Genomic DNA, 14,187 nt, shown 5'->3' with positions numbered 1-14,187 from the left:
TTGGAAGAAACATACAAAACTTTTCTGACTGACCTAAAGGGTGAGTGACAGCAACAGTGGAAACCAGGACACAGAAAAGAACTAGCAGATTAAAAAAACATTCTTTTTGGATCCTAGCTTACCAATGGCTCAGATGAATGAGTACTGTTTAGCATTCCCTATTATACAAAATAATTTCAGAGAGAAGAAGCAAGTAGTGCTGTAGCTACAAAGGCCCAGAGTCAGACTGTTTACACTTTCTCCATACACAAACAGAAGTGGAACTTTAATTCAACAAGAAGCCAAAGTCTCAAACAAACTATTAAACTAAAAATTAAAAGGGAACTAATAACTGAGGAAAGATCTCAGCACTTTGGTGATTAGAGAACATGGTTCCCAAATGCGGCATCCTTTGATGGAAAGACATCAAGTTTGTAAAGCATTAAAAAAGTGTTTGGGGAGCACCAAGTAGCCAATTGCACAGTGCCCACAAAGAGGTCTCCCTGTTCTCCGCCCAAGAATCCACAATGCCTTGTGTAGAAAGGGCTATGAGCTTAGCCAAGCACAGACTGCTGTGTTGTGGGCTTCTGCTATAAATATAGAATATACACAAATTCATGGATCCATCACACTTTCTAAGCTTCCACTGTACATCTAGCTAAAATAAATCCATGGACCCATGCTACTTTGAAGGTTTCTATTACTTACCTTGCAAAGATAAATTGTAGATATTGGGGGCCGTTCTTCCATCCTTAAGAAAGATCAGAGTCTGACTGCCTAAATTCTGCTTTTGTAGATGAATAGAATTGCAGTGATCTATACATTGTGACAAAGTTCCTCCTCTACCTTGGTGGGTCTTGCGCTTATTGGCGGATTTGCTCGCCTTGGAGCTTCACGGCAGCCCTCAGTTTGGCCGTTTTCATGAACCCACAGTCCAGGTCAACTCCTCCTGTGTCTGAGCAGGAGTTGGGAGGTGTTGGGGGGGGAACCCGGGCCTGCCCTCTACTCTGGGTTCCAGCCCAGGGCCCTGTGGAATGCAACTGTCTAGAGTGCCTACTGGAACAGCCGTGCAACAGCTACAACTCCCTGGGCTACTTCCCCATGGCCTCCACCCAACATTTTCTTTATCCTCACCGTAGGACCTTCCTCCTGGTGTCTGATAATGCTTTTACTCTTCAGTCCTCCAACAGTATGTGTTCCCACTCTCAGCTCCTAGTGCCTCTTGCTCCCAGCTCCTTACACGCACGCCACAAACTGAAGTGAGCTCCTTTTTAAACTCAGGTGCCCCGATTAACCTGCCTTAATTGATTCTAGCAGCTTCTTGATTGGCTGCAGGTGTTCTAATCAGCCTGTCTGTCTTAATTGTCTCCAGAAGGTTCCTGATTGTTCTGGAACCTTCCCTGTTACCTCACCCAGGGAAAAGGGACCTACTTAACCTGGGGCTAATATATCTGTCTTCTATTACTCTCCTGTAGCCATCTGGCCCGACCCTGTCACAATACATAAAGGATATGCCACGACTTTTTCTTTTCTGCATTTGGTTTTGGGGAAAAAACCCATTCAGAACAATATTTTGAATAAGGTGAAATACAAATAAGAGGAAGTTACTTACCTGTAACTGGAGATTCTTCAAGATATGTGGTCCCTGTCTGTATTCCATATAGGAAAGAATTAACTCCTCTGTCATCAGGAATGTCTCCATGCAGCCAGGGACCCGCGAAATGCTGAGAGAAACACCTGAGTAGCCTGGTGGAGTCTATGTGGCCGGTCTGTCTGGCAGGTGCATGGGCACTGGCAGAGCAGGTGGTGTTGCGCATGCTGGTGAGCATTCTGGAAACTTGGGTGCCAAGATGATCATTGGTACTGCCAGATCCCATTTGTGCTTGGCCTTGTCCTCCATCTGTGGGATCTTGGGTGCCGGTCTGGCCAGATCTGCACACCACATCTCACCCAACCTGGCTCAGGGAGGAAATGCTGCACTTGTGAGCAGTCCTCTGTGGAGATCTGCTCTTCTGCCAGTGAGTGTTTTTTGCTCTCATGCCAGGACCTGTCCTTGACATTCAGTACAGCCGGTTCCGAGCCATACACAGAGCTCAGAGGGACGCTCACCACCAGTAGTGGCCGCTGTACAGGTGGGTCTCCTGGGACAGGATCCGAAGACACCTGGGGCTGCATAAGGTATTTGTGAAGGCAGAGCTCGCAGACTTCCCTAGTCCTGGGCAGGAAAGACTTACAGATGGTGCAGCATGCTCAGGGAGAAAGAGCACAGGCAGGAGAGAGTTTCTGAAGCCCAGGATCCTGGGCATAGTACCCGGGAGGAGGGGGCGGTCCCTGAACGGGAAAAAAGAACTACTACACTAGGCAAACATAACTTACTAACTGTAAAAATATCTACATACAAACAAGAATAACTCTCTTAGCAGATTAAAAGCACAAAGGAACAGCGGGTCCCAACTCAGGCCATGTGGCAGTAAGAGGGAACGGGAAGGCATCGACCCATACTACCTCTTATACCCTCGGCTGAGAGCATGAGGAGATGCACTGCACATGTGCAGGATAACAGGCACTGCTAAGAAACACTTCCGGAATCAGGCACATGGTGCACATGCACACCCACGTATGGAATACACATAGGGACCATCACTCGAAGACGATTACTTTCAAAACTCAGAAAGAACAGGAATATATATGCAGGATGACTTTGTCCCTGTAGAAAATCACATCAGGCATACACAAGAAAGAGCACCCAATTCTCTCACTATAACAGAGTGCCAGCATCTGCAATTATGGATACATCATCACACCAATATGATACGGCCGTGAAGAAGGCTAATGCAGTCCTAGGATGCATCACGTGAGGGATTTCTAGTAGAGACAGAGAAGTGTTAGTACTATATGTGACAGGGTCAGGCCAGATGGCTACAGGACAGTGATCCTATTGGGATCCGGGAAGTGGGCGGGAGAAAGCTACAGGACAGTGATAGAAGGCAGATATATTAGCCCCAGGTTGAGTAGGTCCCTTTTCCCTGGGTAAGGTAACAGGGAAGGTTCCAGAACAATCAGGAACTTTCTGGAAACAATTAAGACAGACAGGCTGATTAGAACACCTGCAGCCAATCAAGAAGCTGCTAGAATCAATTAAGGCTGGCTAATCAAGGCACCTGAGTTTAAAAAAGACCTCACTTCAGTTTGTGGTGTGCGTGTGAGGAGCTGGGAGCAAGAGGCACTAGGAGCTGAGAGTGAGAACGCGTACTGTTGGAGGACTGAGGAGTACAAGAATTATCGGACACCAGGAGGAAGGTCCTATGGTGAGGCTAAAGAAGGTGTTGGGAGGAGACCATGGGGAAGTAGCCCAGGGAGTTGTAGCTGTTGCACAGCTGTTCCAGGAGACACTCTAGACAGCTGCATTCCACAGGGCCCTGGGCTGGAACCCGGAGTAGAGGGCAGACCCGGGTTCCCCCCAAACCTCTCAACTCCTGGTCAGACACAGGAGGGGTTGACCTGGACTGTGGGTTCACGAAAATGGCCAAACTGAGGGCGGCCATGAATCTCTGAGGCGAGCAAATCCGCCAATAAGCGCAAGACCCACCAAGGTAGAGGATGAACTTTGTCACAACTGGTGTCAGGAGTGGGATCTGGTGTACACAGCATGGCAGAAGGAGGAGGGTGTTGTATAAACCCTCTCCCTTTTTTTTTTTTTTTAAATTTTTTTTCCCCACCACAATGGAGGACATAGTGCGGGCACTGATACAAGCCACGGCTGCCCAGCAGGAGGCTACCCGTGTCCAGGCAGCCACCCAACAGGAGACAGTGCGGCTGCAGCAAGAGACTAATCGCTTGCTGATGGACCAGGCTGCTCAAGACCGGGCTACGTTGCGGCAACTGGTAAACCAGGTAAGGGCCCTTACAGAGCTGAACCGCGGCCATGATGGGATGCAGATCATGTGGGCCTGCAATTGGCTGCAGAAAATGATGCGGGGAGGATGATGTAGAGGAATACCTCCTGGCCTTTGAGAGGACAGCCCTGCGGGAGGCTTGGCCCCAAGAACAGTGATCTGGCATCCTCGCTCCCTTCCTGTGTGGGGAGGTCCAGAAGGCCTACTATGATTTGTCTGAAAAGGCTGCGGCAGAATACCCCCAGCTGAAAGCAGAGATCCTGGCCAGATCTGGGGTAACGACCGCAGTGCGGGCCCAGAGATATCATGAGTGGAGATACCAGGAAAAAAAAACTCCGTAGTCCCAGTTATATGACCTCATCCATCTCGCAGAAAAGTGGTTACGAACTGAGTCCCGGAGTCCGGAGGAGACACTAGAGGTTCTGGTCATCGACCGGTACATGAGAGGACTACCACTAGACCTTTGTGCCTGGGTAAGCCAGAACGAACCCTCCACCTATGGTCACAGATGGTAGAAAAGCGAAGGACGGCGAGGGAGCTGACTCGACCAGTTAAGGAAGAAGCATCCCGGGTTAAACTAGCAGCACCAAGCCCTAGAGCTCTGGTGACTGGGTCACCAGGAGAGCCCAGGTGGAAAAAGAGAGGGGCTGAAGGCCCACAAGAAGCCACAGAGTTGGAGTACTGAGGGGGAAGAGGATCGTGATGTTATACTGCCCAAACCAAGAGACCGAGGAGCGCCTAGGGCTCCATACAGATGTTACACCTGCGGGGAGCGGGGATACCTAGCTGCACAGTGTCCCAATGCTGAGGAGCCTATGCAGTGTAACCTGGGGAACTGGGCAGACCCATGCTCCCTAATCCACCTTGTGGGGGTCTCACTAACCCCACATATGTACACCAGACCAACGAAGCTAAATGGGGTAGAGACCATGGCACTGGTTGATTCAGGGAGTGCTATCATGCTTGTCTCAGGGAAGCTCGTGAAGCATAGTCAGCTGCTGTGGGCTAAGCGTACAGGGATAACATGCATCCATGGGACAGCTGGCTATTACCCCACCATCCCAGTAAAAATCAAGATTCAGGGGAATAATACTGAGGTAGCAGCATGTGTAGTCCCTAAACTCCCATACCCAGTGATCATAGGGAGGGACTTCCCAGGGTTTGAAGACTTACTCCTGGTAGGGGAATTGGAGAAAGGGGCAAACCCTGAAGTCAGTGAGGCATCCACAGTAGACTGTCAACCCCCAATCCTCTCTGAAATATCTCCAGATTTGTTCTCCACTCCCAGAGAGGGTAGAAAATCAAAAAGGGAAAGGAGGGCAACTAAGGCTTTGGGAACCCGAATAATGGCCCAAAGCCAGAGGGTCGCTCTCGTAGGTAGGCGGACCCGAGCAGCTGAAAAGGAGGCCACCCAGGAGGGAGAAGCACCCGAGTCTGACCCACACCCTAACGACTCTAAACCAGTAGAGGCAACAGGGACTGGCCCCCTAGATCTCCAGCAGATTAGCCCTGGGAGAGGAAATTTTGGACTGGACCAGGCTGAAGACCCAAGGTACGACAACATTAGGAAGGAGGTGACCGAAATAGATGGGGTCCCCGTGGAACGGAAAACCCAGGGACCAGGACCCTACTTCATAATGAAGAAGAATCTCTTATACCAGGTTGCACCAGTACGGGGGCAGAAGGTACAGCAGATCCTAGTACTTCAAAAACACCAGAATGCTGTATTAAGTCTTGCCCATAGTCATCTTTTTGGGGAGCATTTGGGGGTAGAGAAGACCCTGGTACAGGTCCTGCGATGATTCTTCTGGCCCAGAGTACGTGAAGAAGTGCGGAGGTACTGTGCATCCTGCCCAGAGTGTCAGCTGCACAGTCCCCATCCCCACTTGAGGGCACCTTTAGTACCCCTTCCCATCATAGAGGTCCCCTTCAAGCGAATAGCAATGGACCTAGTGCGACCCCTGAAGAAGACAGCCCGGGGCCACCAATATATACTTGTCTTTCTGGATTATGCTACTCACTACCCGGAAGCCGTCCCCCTGCGGAACACGGCCGCTAAAATGATAGCTAAAGAGTTGGTGGCGATCTTTGCCCGAGTGGGGTTACCAAAGGAGATATTAACCGACCAAGGTACTCCATTTATGTCTAAGCTAATGAAGGACCTCTGTACGCTGCTCCATATACATACCCTGAGAACTTCAGTCTATCATCTGCAGACCGATGGGCTGGTAGAAAGGTTTAACCGAACCCTCAAGGCAATGATAAGGAAAGTGGTAAGTTGGGATGGGAAGGATTGGGACACCCTACTACCCTACTTTATGTTTGCAATCCGGGAGGTACCTCAGCCCTCAACTGGGTTTTCCCCCTTTGAATTATTATACGGACGCCACCCCCGTGGCATACTAGATATCGCAAAAGAAATCTGGGAAAAGGAACCCAATGAGGGGAGAAATATAATTGACCATGTGTTGCAGATGTGAGAACGGACAGCCCAGGTCACCCCTATTTTATGGGAACATTTGGAAAAGGCACAGGAGGCCCAGTGAACCCATTACAGTCGCCAGGCAAAAGTCCAACAGTTCCAACCAGGGGATCGGGTGATGGTGTTGGTACCCATGGCAGAAAGCAAGCTGTTGGCCCAATGGCAGGGGCCCTATGAGGTGGCTGAACCCGTGGCGGAAGTAACTTACAAAGTGTGGCAACCAGGATGCCGGAAACAAGAACAAATTTATCACATTAACCTCTTAAAGCCTTGGCACCAACGAGAGACTTGTGTAGTGGCCCAAGAGACCCTGATCCAGGGAAATAACATGCAGGAGCATATCAGGATATCCACTAATCTGACACCAAACCAGAAGAAGGAGGTAACTGAGATTATCAACTGATACCAGGATGTGTTTTCGACCAAACCAGGTCGGACCACCGAAGCATATCACCATATTATCACAGGCCCTGGGGCAAAGGTAACTTTAAGGCCCTATCAGGTCCCAGCGGCAAAAAAGGGAGGAGATCAAGGCAGAGGTAAAAAGGATGTTGGAGCTGGGAGTCATTGAAGAGTCCCACAGTCAGTGGTCAAGCCCGACTGTGTTGGTGCCCAAACCCGATGGCACCACTAGGTTTTGTAATGACTTTCGCCGGCTGAATAAGAGATCCAAATTTGATGCATACCCCATATCGATGAGTTAGTTGACCGCCTGGGCAATGCCAGATTTTTGACCACCCCTGATTTAACAAAGGGATACTGGCAGATTCCCCTTGCCAAAGATGCAAAAGAAAAGACGTCATTCTCTACCCCAAAGGGTCTGTTTCAATATACGGTTTTTCCTTTTGGACTGCATGGGGCACCTGCCACCTTCCAGCGTCTTATGGACATGCTCCTATGGCCCCATACCAGTTATGCAGCGGCATAGCTGGATGATGTGATTATTCACACCCCCGACTAGAAAATCCACTTAGAAAAGGTGGAAGCGGTTCTGGACACGCTAAAACAGGCTGGCCTCACAGCCAACCCAGCCAAGTGTGCTATAGGGCTAGCTGAGGCTAAATACCTTGGCTACATTGTAGGAAGGGGCATGGTCAAGCCCCAACTAAACAAACTAGAGGCTATCCAAAATTGGCCCCGGCCGAATCGGAAAAAGCAAGTCCTGGCATTCCTGGGTGCGGTGGGGTACTACCGACGATTTATTCCCCAATTTGCTACCAGAGCAAGTCCCCTGACAGACCTGATAAAAGCCCGGCGTCCAGATATGGTGAAGTGGACAGATGTCCAGAGAAAGCATTCATGGATCTGTGGACAGCCCTCTGCAGTAACCCCATGCTTATAGCCCCAGACTTCAACAAAGAATTCATTTTACGAACAGATGCATCTGAAGTAGGATTGGGAGCTGTCCTATCGCAGATGGTCGGACATGAAGAACACCCAATCCTCTACCTCAGCAGGAAACTCCTCCCGAGAGAGCAGAAGTATGCCATGGTTGAAAGAGAGTGCCTAGCTGTGAAATGGGCCATAGAAACACTACACTATTATCTTCTGGGATGAAGGTTTACCCTTGTGACCGACCATGCACCCCTCCAGTGGATGCAGCGAAATAAAGAGAAGAATGCAAGGGTGACCAGATGGTTCCTGTCCCTACAACCTTTCCAGTTCACCAAACAACACCGGGCTGGAAGCCACCATGGCAATGCAGATGGCTTGTCACGAGTACACTGCCTGACGTCCCAAGTTGCCCAACCCCATGGTGTTGAGCAGGGCAGGGGGGATATGTGACAGGGTCGGGCCAGATGGCTACAGGACAGTGACAGAAGGCAGATATAGTAGCCCCAGGTTGAGTAGGTCCCTTTTCCCTGGGTAAGGTAACAGGGAAGGTTCCAGAACAATCAGGAACTTTCTGGAAACAATTAAGACAGACAGGCTGATTAGAACACCTGCAGCCAATCAAGAAGCTGCTAGAATCAATTAAGGCTGGCTAATCAAGGCACCTGAGTTTAAAAAAGACCTCACTTCAGTTTGTGGCATGCGTGTGAGGAGCTGGGAGCAAGAGGCACTAGGAGCTGAGAGTGAGAACGCGTACTGTTGGAGGACTGAGGAGTACAAGCATTATCGGACACCAGGAGGAAGGTCCTATGGTGAGGATAAAGAAGGTGTTGGGAGGAGGCCATGGGGAAGTAGCCCAGGGAGTTGTAGCTGTTGCACAGCTGTTCTAGGAGGCACTCTAGACAGCTGCAACCCACAGGGCCCTGGGCTGGAACCTGGAGTAGAGGGCGGGCCCAGGTTCCCCCCAAACCTCCCAACTCCTAGTCAGACACAGGAGGGGTTGACCTGGATTGTGGGTTCACGAAAACGGCCAAACTGAGGGTGGCCGTGAATCTCCGAGGTGAACAAATCCACCAATAAGCGCAGGACCCACCAAGGCAGAGGAGGAACTTTGTCACACATTATACAAGGCTGAGGGGAGATATGACCTCTCTATAAATACCTAAAAGGGATAATATGCCAGAGAGAGAGAGAAATTATTTAAGTTGAGCACCAATGTGGACACAAGAACAAATGGATATAAACTGGCCATCAACAAGTTTAGGCTTGAAATTAGTTCAAGGAGTGAAGTTCCTCCATCAGAGGAGTGAAGTTCTGGAATAGCCTTCTAAGGGGAGCAGTGGAGCAAAAAACCTAACCGGCTTCAAGACTGAGCTTGCTAAGTTTATGGAGGTGACGTTATGATGAAATTGCCTACAACGGCATGTAGCCAATCTGTGACTGATAGCGGCAAATATCTCCAACAGCCAGTGACAGGACGCTAGATGGGGAGGGTTCTGAGTTACTACACAGAATTCTTTCCCAGGTGTCTGGCTGCTGAAGCTTGCCCACATACTCAGGGTCCAACTGATTTGCCATATTTGGGGTCAAGAAGGAATTTTTCCCCCGGTCAGATTGGCAGAGACCCTGGGTTTTTTGCCTTCCTCTGCAGTGTGGGACACGGATCACTTGCAGGTTTAAGCTGCTGTAAATGGTGGAGTCTCTGTAACTTGAAGTCTTTAAACCATGATTTGAGGACTTCGGTAACTCAGCCAGAGGTAAGAGGTCTATTTCAGGAACGGGTGGGTGAGGTTCTGTGGCCTGCGATGTGCAGAAGGTCAGACTAGAAGATGATGATGGTCCCTTCTGATCAAAAGTCTATATGGATGCAGGGATCTTCCTTTTGACTGACTTTTTTTAGCACAATCTTATATAACACAGCTGCACCTGCTGACTCCTTGTAACAGGTGTGATTTCTTAACTCCACAGGCTATAACAGAGATAGAGGTAGCCATCTAGTCAGAAGGAACTAGGTACATAGACATGGAATAGCCAGGCTTGGGGAGAAAGCTTAGGCTGAAGTCAGGGCTAGCCACTCGAGTACACAGTCAGGGTCGCAGACAGGTTTGTACAAGACTTTCTGCCATCCATGCTACCATGGTTTCACTGCTATTGTTATTTGAGCTAGCTGGATCAAAGTTAAGCCGATATGTCTACACATGCTAGTTACACCTCTGACTGCAATGTAGACATACCCTGAATGAGAAAGAGAGAAGGGAAGGAATTTAGATATCTAAAGGGTGACAAAATAAGAGCATTCCATTAGCTGCCGTCTTGCCTTAATAACTTATGGGAATTGTCAACCATCTCTCTGCGCTAGTGACAAGGTAAAACCAGAAACACAAAATTAAAACTATTATTTGAGGGGGAAAAAAAAGCAAAGCTGAACATATATATACTCAACAATGACTTACATGAAAAACATTTCTAGAGAGTTTTATTATGTTGGTTGTTAGTCTAAAGAGCTTTTATACTATTTCCCCGTTTTTCACTCCTCGTTTGATTGCTTTTATTTACTCCCATTATCATCTTGGTCATTTTCATCCTCTATGTAAGCAGATAGACAACATTCCCAAAAGTTAGCAGTAATATACCAACTTCACATGCTCATTGACCTGCAGGATATGTTCCAAGAACAGAGAGACCAGCAATCACTCAACCCTGTTACACACCAAGGACACTGCTATAATACAAATAAGTCCCCAGTCCAGCACTGAGGACTCCACAGGAGTACCACACAGTTCTCAATCCAGGACTGGATCATAAGCCACCAAACACCTCCTGAGTTAATAGCTGAATTTGCTGCAAATTTCTTTATACAATAATAATTTGGTACAGAGAAGTACTAAGAAGATATGAGCACCATCATTACTAGGAGGTGTTGGAGATGGACTGGTCATGTGCTTCGGATGGAAACTGATTCCATCACCAGAATAGCAATAAGATGGAAACCTGAAGGCAAGCAAAAACGACATCACCCAAAAACAACATGGCGAAGAACTGTGGAAGGTGAGCTGAAAAACCTGGGGCACAGCTGGGGAACCACTGAAAGACTTGCCAGAAACAAACAAGAGTGGAGCTTTGTCGGTGCCCTAAATGCCAGAGGCATAATGGGTACTACCTAACTAACTGAGAGGTTTTACAATTATTATTAGTTTGGTCTTAGTGGCAAGGATTTTCTAGTTTTCTTTTTTGTGAAAATTAGAACTGACTACTTGATATTCAGATAGATACTTAAAATGGATATATTTATTTTTGAATATTATAGCTCCTTCTTAGTGTAATAAATTTCTCTATCAAACATAACTTCTGATACTAATTTAGAAATATTTGATATAAAGCAGCTGAATATTAGAACCACAGTGGAATAAATACTCTAAATGTTAAGGAATGCTTTCCTGAATTGAGGCCTATATGAGCCAGCACTTAAGCACATGCAGTAAGTCCCAATGGGCTGGAGTTAAAGCATGTCCTGTATAGGAATGGACTTACTGTTCGTGCTTAAGTGCTTTCCAAAATGTGGGCTTTAGTGAAGATAATGTTCCCCTGAAATAGAGTTAAATAATTTAAATGTAATTTTTGTGTGCTTGCTCCACATACTGGCACTTAATTGAATAAGAGGTTTAGTATTTTTATTATAAATATTTTCTGTCTTTCAGACTAATATAAATTTTGCTGCTCATCAAAATCAATTTCATTTTACATTAATTGTTAGTGATCAACATTAACTTCCTGCACACTCAGCTTGCCATACACAGGTGCATACACAGGCAATTTTAAAATGTTAATTACATATATTTTGACCTTTGTTTTGTAGAAAGAAATGGCTGCTAATCTTATTAAACAGTTAACATGAAATAGATTGATTTGCTTTTATCATCAGGTCATTGGAATGCCGAGGAATAAAAAGTCTGATTAAATAAAAGAAAAAATTAGGTCATCTAGTTGTAGGTTTTGTTTTGTTTACACAATGTGTTGGGTATTTTTCTGTCTCATGTTCACACATATCAACATTTGGGTTCAAATATGGCTTAGCAAATAGCACCCAAAACAATACATTAGCTGCAAAAGGAAAATTATGTACGAGCTAACCCTGAACCCTTTTAATAAATGAGTTAGCTTTCCTTCAGTGCCTTTATTATCTGTTTTCATACCCAAAATTTAAACTTCTTCGAGCATTTGATGTTACACTGATTCTATCTGTTGATGGACTTGGTATTACATGGCGTCCTGGAGACATCTTCTTTACTTCCCAGGCCAATGAAGTAGGTCTAAAAATTCAGGAGAGAATGAATTAAGAATAAATCCTAAGTAGTCATTACAACATTTTTTTAATGGATATTCCTATTTCAACTTGAAGTAAAACAAAATCAGTGGATGTTGGTGATGTAGCAACAATGGGAAATTTTATCTGAACTAGCCTAATGTGGGCACAGCCAGTGGTTGTAATATATAATATGTTAACTATTGATTAATGCAAAAATGGAACCAAGCAAGGAATCAATAGGGCAAGGAAAAGCATGGGCTTGATCTGAATGCAATACTGGGTGACCTTTGGCAAGTTACTTCACCTTTCTGTGCCTCAGTTTCCCCATCTGTAAAATGGGGATAGTGATGCTTATAAGCCTCCTTTGTAAAGCACTTTGAGATCTACTGATGAAAACTGCTATGTAAGAGCTAGGTATTATTATTGTTGATGTTATTGGAGCCTAAATTCTAAGCTTTTTCTTCTCAGATAATTACTTAAGAGATTTTGCAAGGTGGGGACACCTACACAGATGCCGCTGAGAAGAACAGGGTATTATGAAATTGTTTATAGAAAGCAGAATTTAGCTTTCCTTGGGAAAACAGGAACCCAAATAAACAGTTAGGCTGCTCTTTTTTCGTAGATAGTAGGTAAAATTTTCAGTCATTCAAATGACCTAGGAGTCCAAGGGTATGTCTACACTGCAATAGGAGATGTGATAACAGTACAGACTGGCATACCACTCTAGCTTTAATCTAGCTAGCATGGCTAAAAACAGTAATAAAGACATGGCAGCACAGGCTTCTGTGTGGGCCGAACAACCACACCAGGGAACCTGAGTATGCTCTCACTTACTAGCCTGCAAATAAAAGGAACCCAAAATACTTTTTTTTAAAAAAAAATACCATGATTTCATATGGCTCTGTTCATGGTTTTTTAATGATTGGAGCTGGCAATATTGCTTAAGTAGGACTTAAGTGGCTCATAGGTCCTTGTGCTGACCTCTGCACTAGGGTGAATTTCACCCTGAGAGAATATTAGGAAATAGATTAAAAGAAAAGAAAAAAATCTGATTACCTGCTTTGAGCATCAGCCTTTTCTAGCTTTTCCTGTAGCTGTATCCAGTCAATCAATGCCTTGAAATCTCTTACATAGTTATCTAGCATCATTAGAACCTCCTGAAAAAACAACAACCTACATCAGGTATTTGTATTTATGGGGGTGGGGAAGGCAAAGAAAGAGACAAAATTGGAAGAATAGAGAACTCAGCAAAAAACCTGACCAGACAGTACAAATTTCACTCTATTACAGTGAAAGTGGCAACATCCGCTTTAGTAAAGGTTGTGTAATATTTTCCATTCTGACACTGCTTCAAGTTGCCGATAACTTTCTGAAAATTAAACTTTTGGAGCTGAAATTTACCAGTCTTGGTCCCTGCTTGTAAGTGGAGCTTTTGAATGGCTTGAGCAAAAACAGTTCAGACTTAAAGGAGAGTTAAAAATACTTTTCCTATTATAAATAATTCTTGTGACTTTTTTGAACATCTCTGCAAAAAAAAAAATGGCTAAGGACAGAAAGCTGAAATCTGGCATGTAAGTTAAAGCTCTCATTAAGCACATGTGTTTCTGAATGCTTCAGTGAAATTTGATTTTGATTTGACAAGTTATGATCTTTTAAAAATCACATGCTGGATATGGGCAGTACATTTTGCATAGAGTTTTGATAAACTTATGAACTGCACAGGAAAACTACATTGTACAAACATTAATGATTCACTTGGCTGTATAATGTGCAAAATGATTAGGAGGGCAGCTGCACATTTTGTAAAGTCAGCAGGAGAGAGTCCACTCTAATGAATCCTAGGATATCAGCAGCTGGGGAAGGCAGAAAGCACCTTACCTAGCTCTGTAGCCCACAGGAGAGAACCCCTCTTCCACAGAATTCCTAAATTGTGGCACACAGAACATCCTGCTGGTATATAGCAATACTAGTCTGTCTGGAGATTATGGAATGTATATGTGATATTGCCACATAAGATTCTACTCAACCTCAGCATCAACAAAATTATAAATTATACTGTAATTACAGAATATTACTGGTGACAGTTTAAGAGGCAGAAAGTATACAGGGAGAGATTATGGCATTGGCAATTGACTTGTAAACAGAACATATTTGATGTGAAGTTACTGAGAGCACTACTAAGCACAGAACCC

At 45.6% G+C, this 14,187-nt stretch overlaps 1 protein-coding gene across 15 annotated transcripts in view; it reads right to left on the bottom strand.

Annotated features, from left to right (window-relative positions):
- SCAPER (S-phase cyclin A associated protein in the ER) overlaps positions 1–14,187 on the bottom strand; it is a 356,135-nt gene that overhangs the window by 264,507 nt on the left and 77,441 nt on the right. For 14 of the 15 annotated variants that reach the window (XM_043523924.1, XM_043523925.1, XM_043523930.1 and 11 more), the window contains 2 exons: positions 13,052–13,152; positions 11,883–11,999 (listed from right to left, as the gene is read on the bottom strand). In XM_043523924.1, coding sequence (XP_043379859.1) covers positions 11,883–11,999; positions 13,052–13,152 — 218 coding nt within the window. Of the gene's footprint in view, positions 1–1,591; positions 2,929–11,882; positions 12,000–13,051; positions 13,153–14,187 lie in introns of those variants that run through there. The other variant, XM_043523931.1, reaches the window with a different exon arrangement.

This window comes from Chelonia mydas, chromosome 10 (genome assembly GCF_015237465.2).
Source record: "Chelonia mydas isolate rCheMyd1 chromosome 10, rCheMyd1.pri.v2, whole genome shotgun sequence".
In the NCBI taxonomy this organism is placed as follows: domain Eukaryota; kingdom Metazoa; phylum Chordata; order Testudines; family Cheloniidae; genus Chelonia; species Chelonia mydas.
The sequence above is the reverse complement of the archived record's forward strand: the minus strand, read 5'-3'. Positions and strand labels throughout refer to the sequence as shown.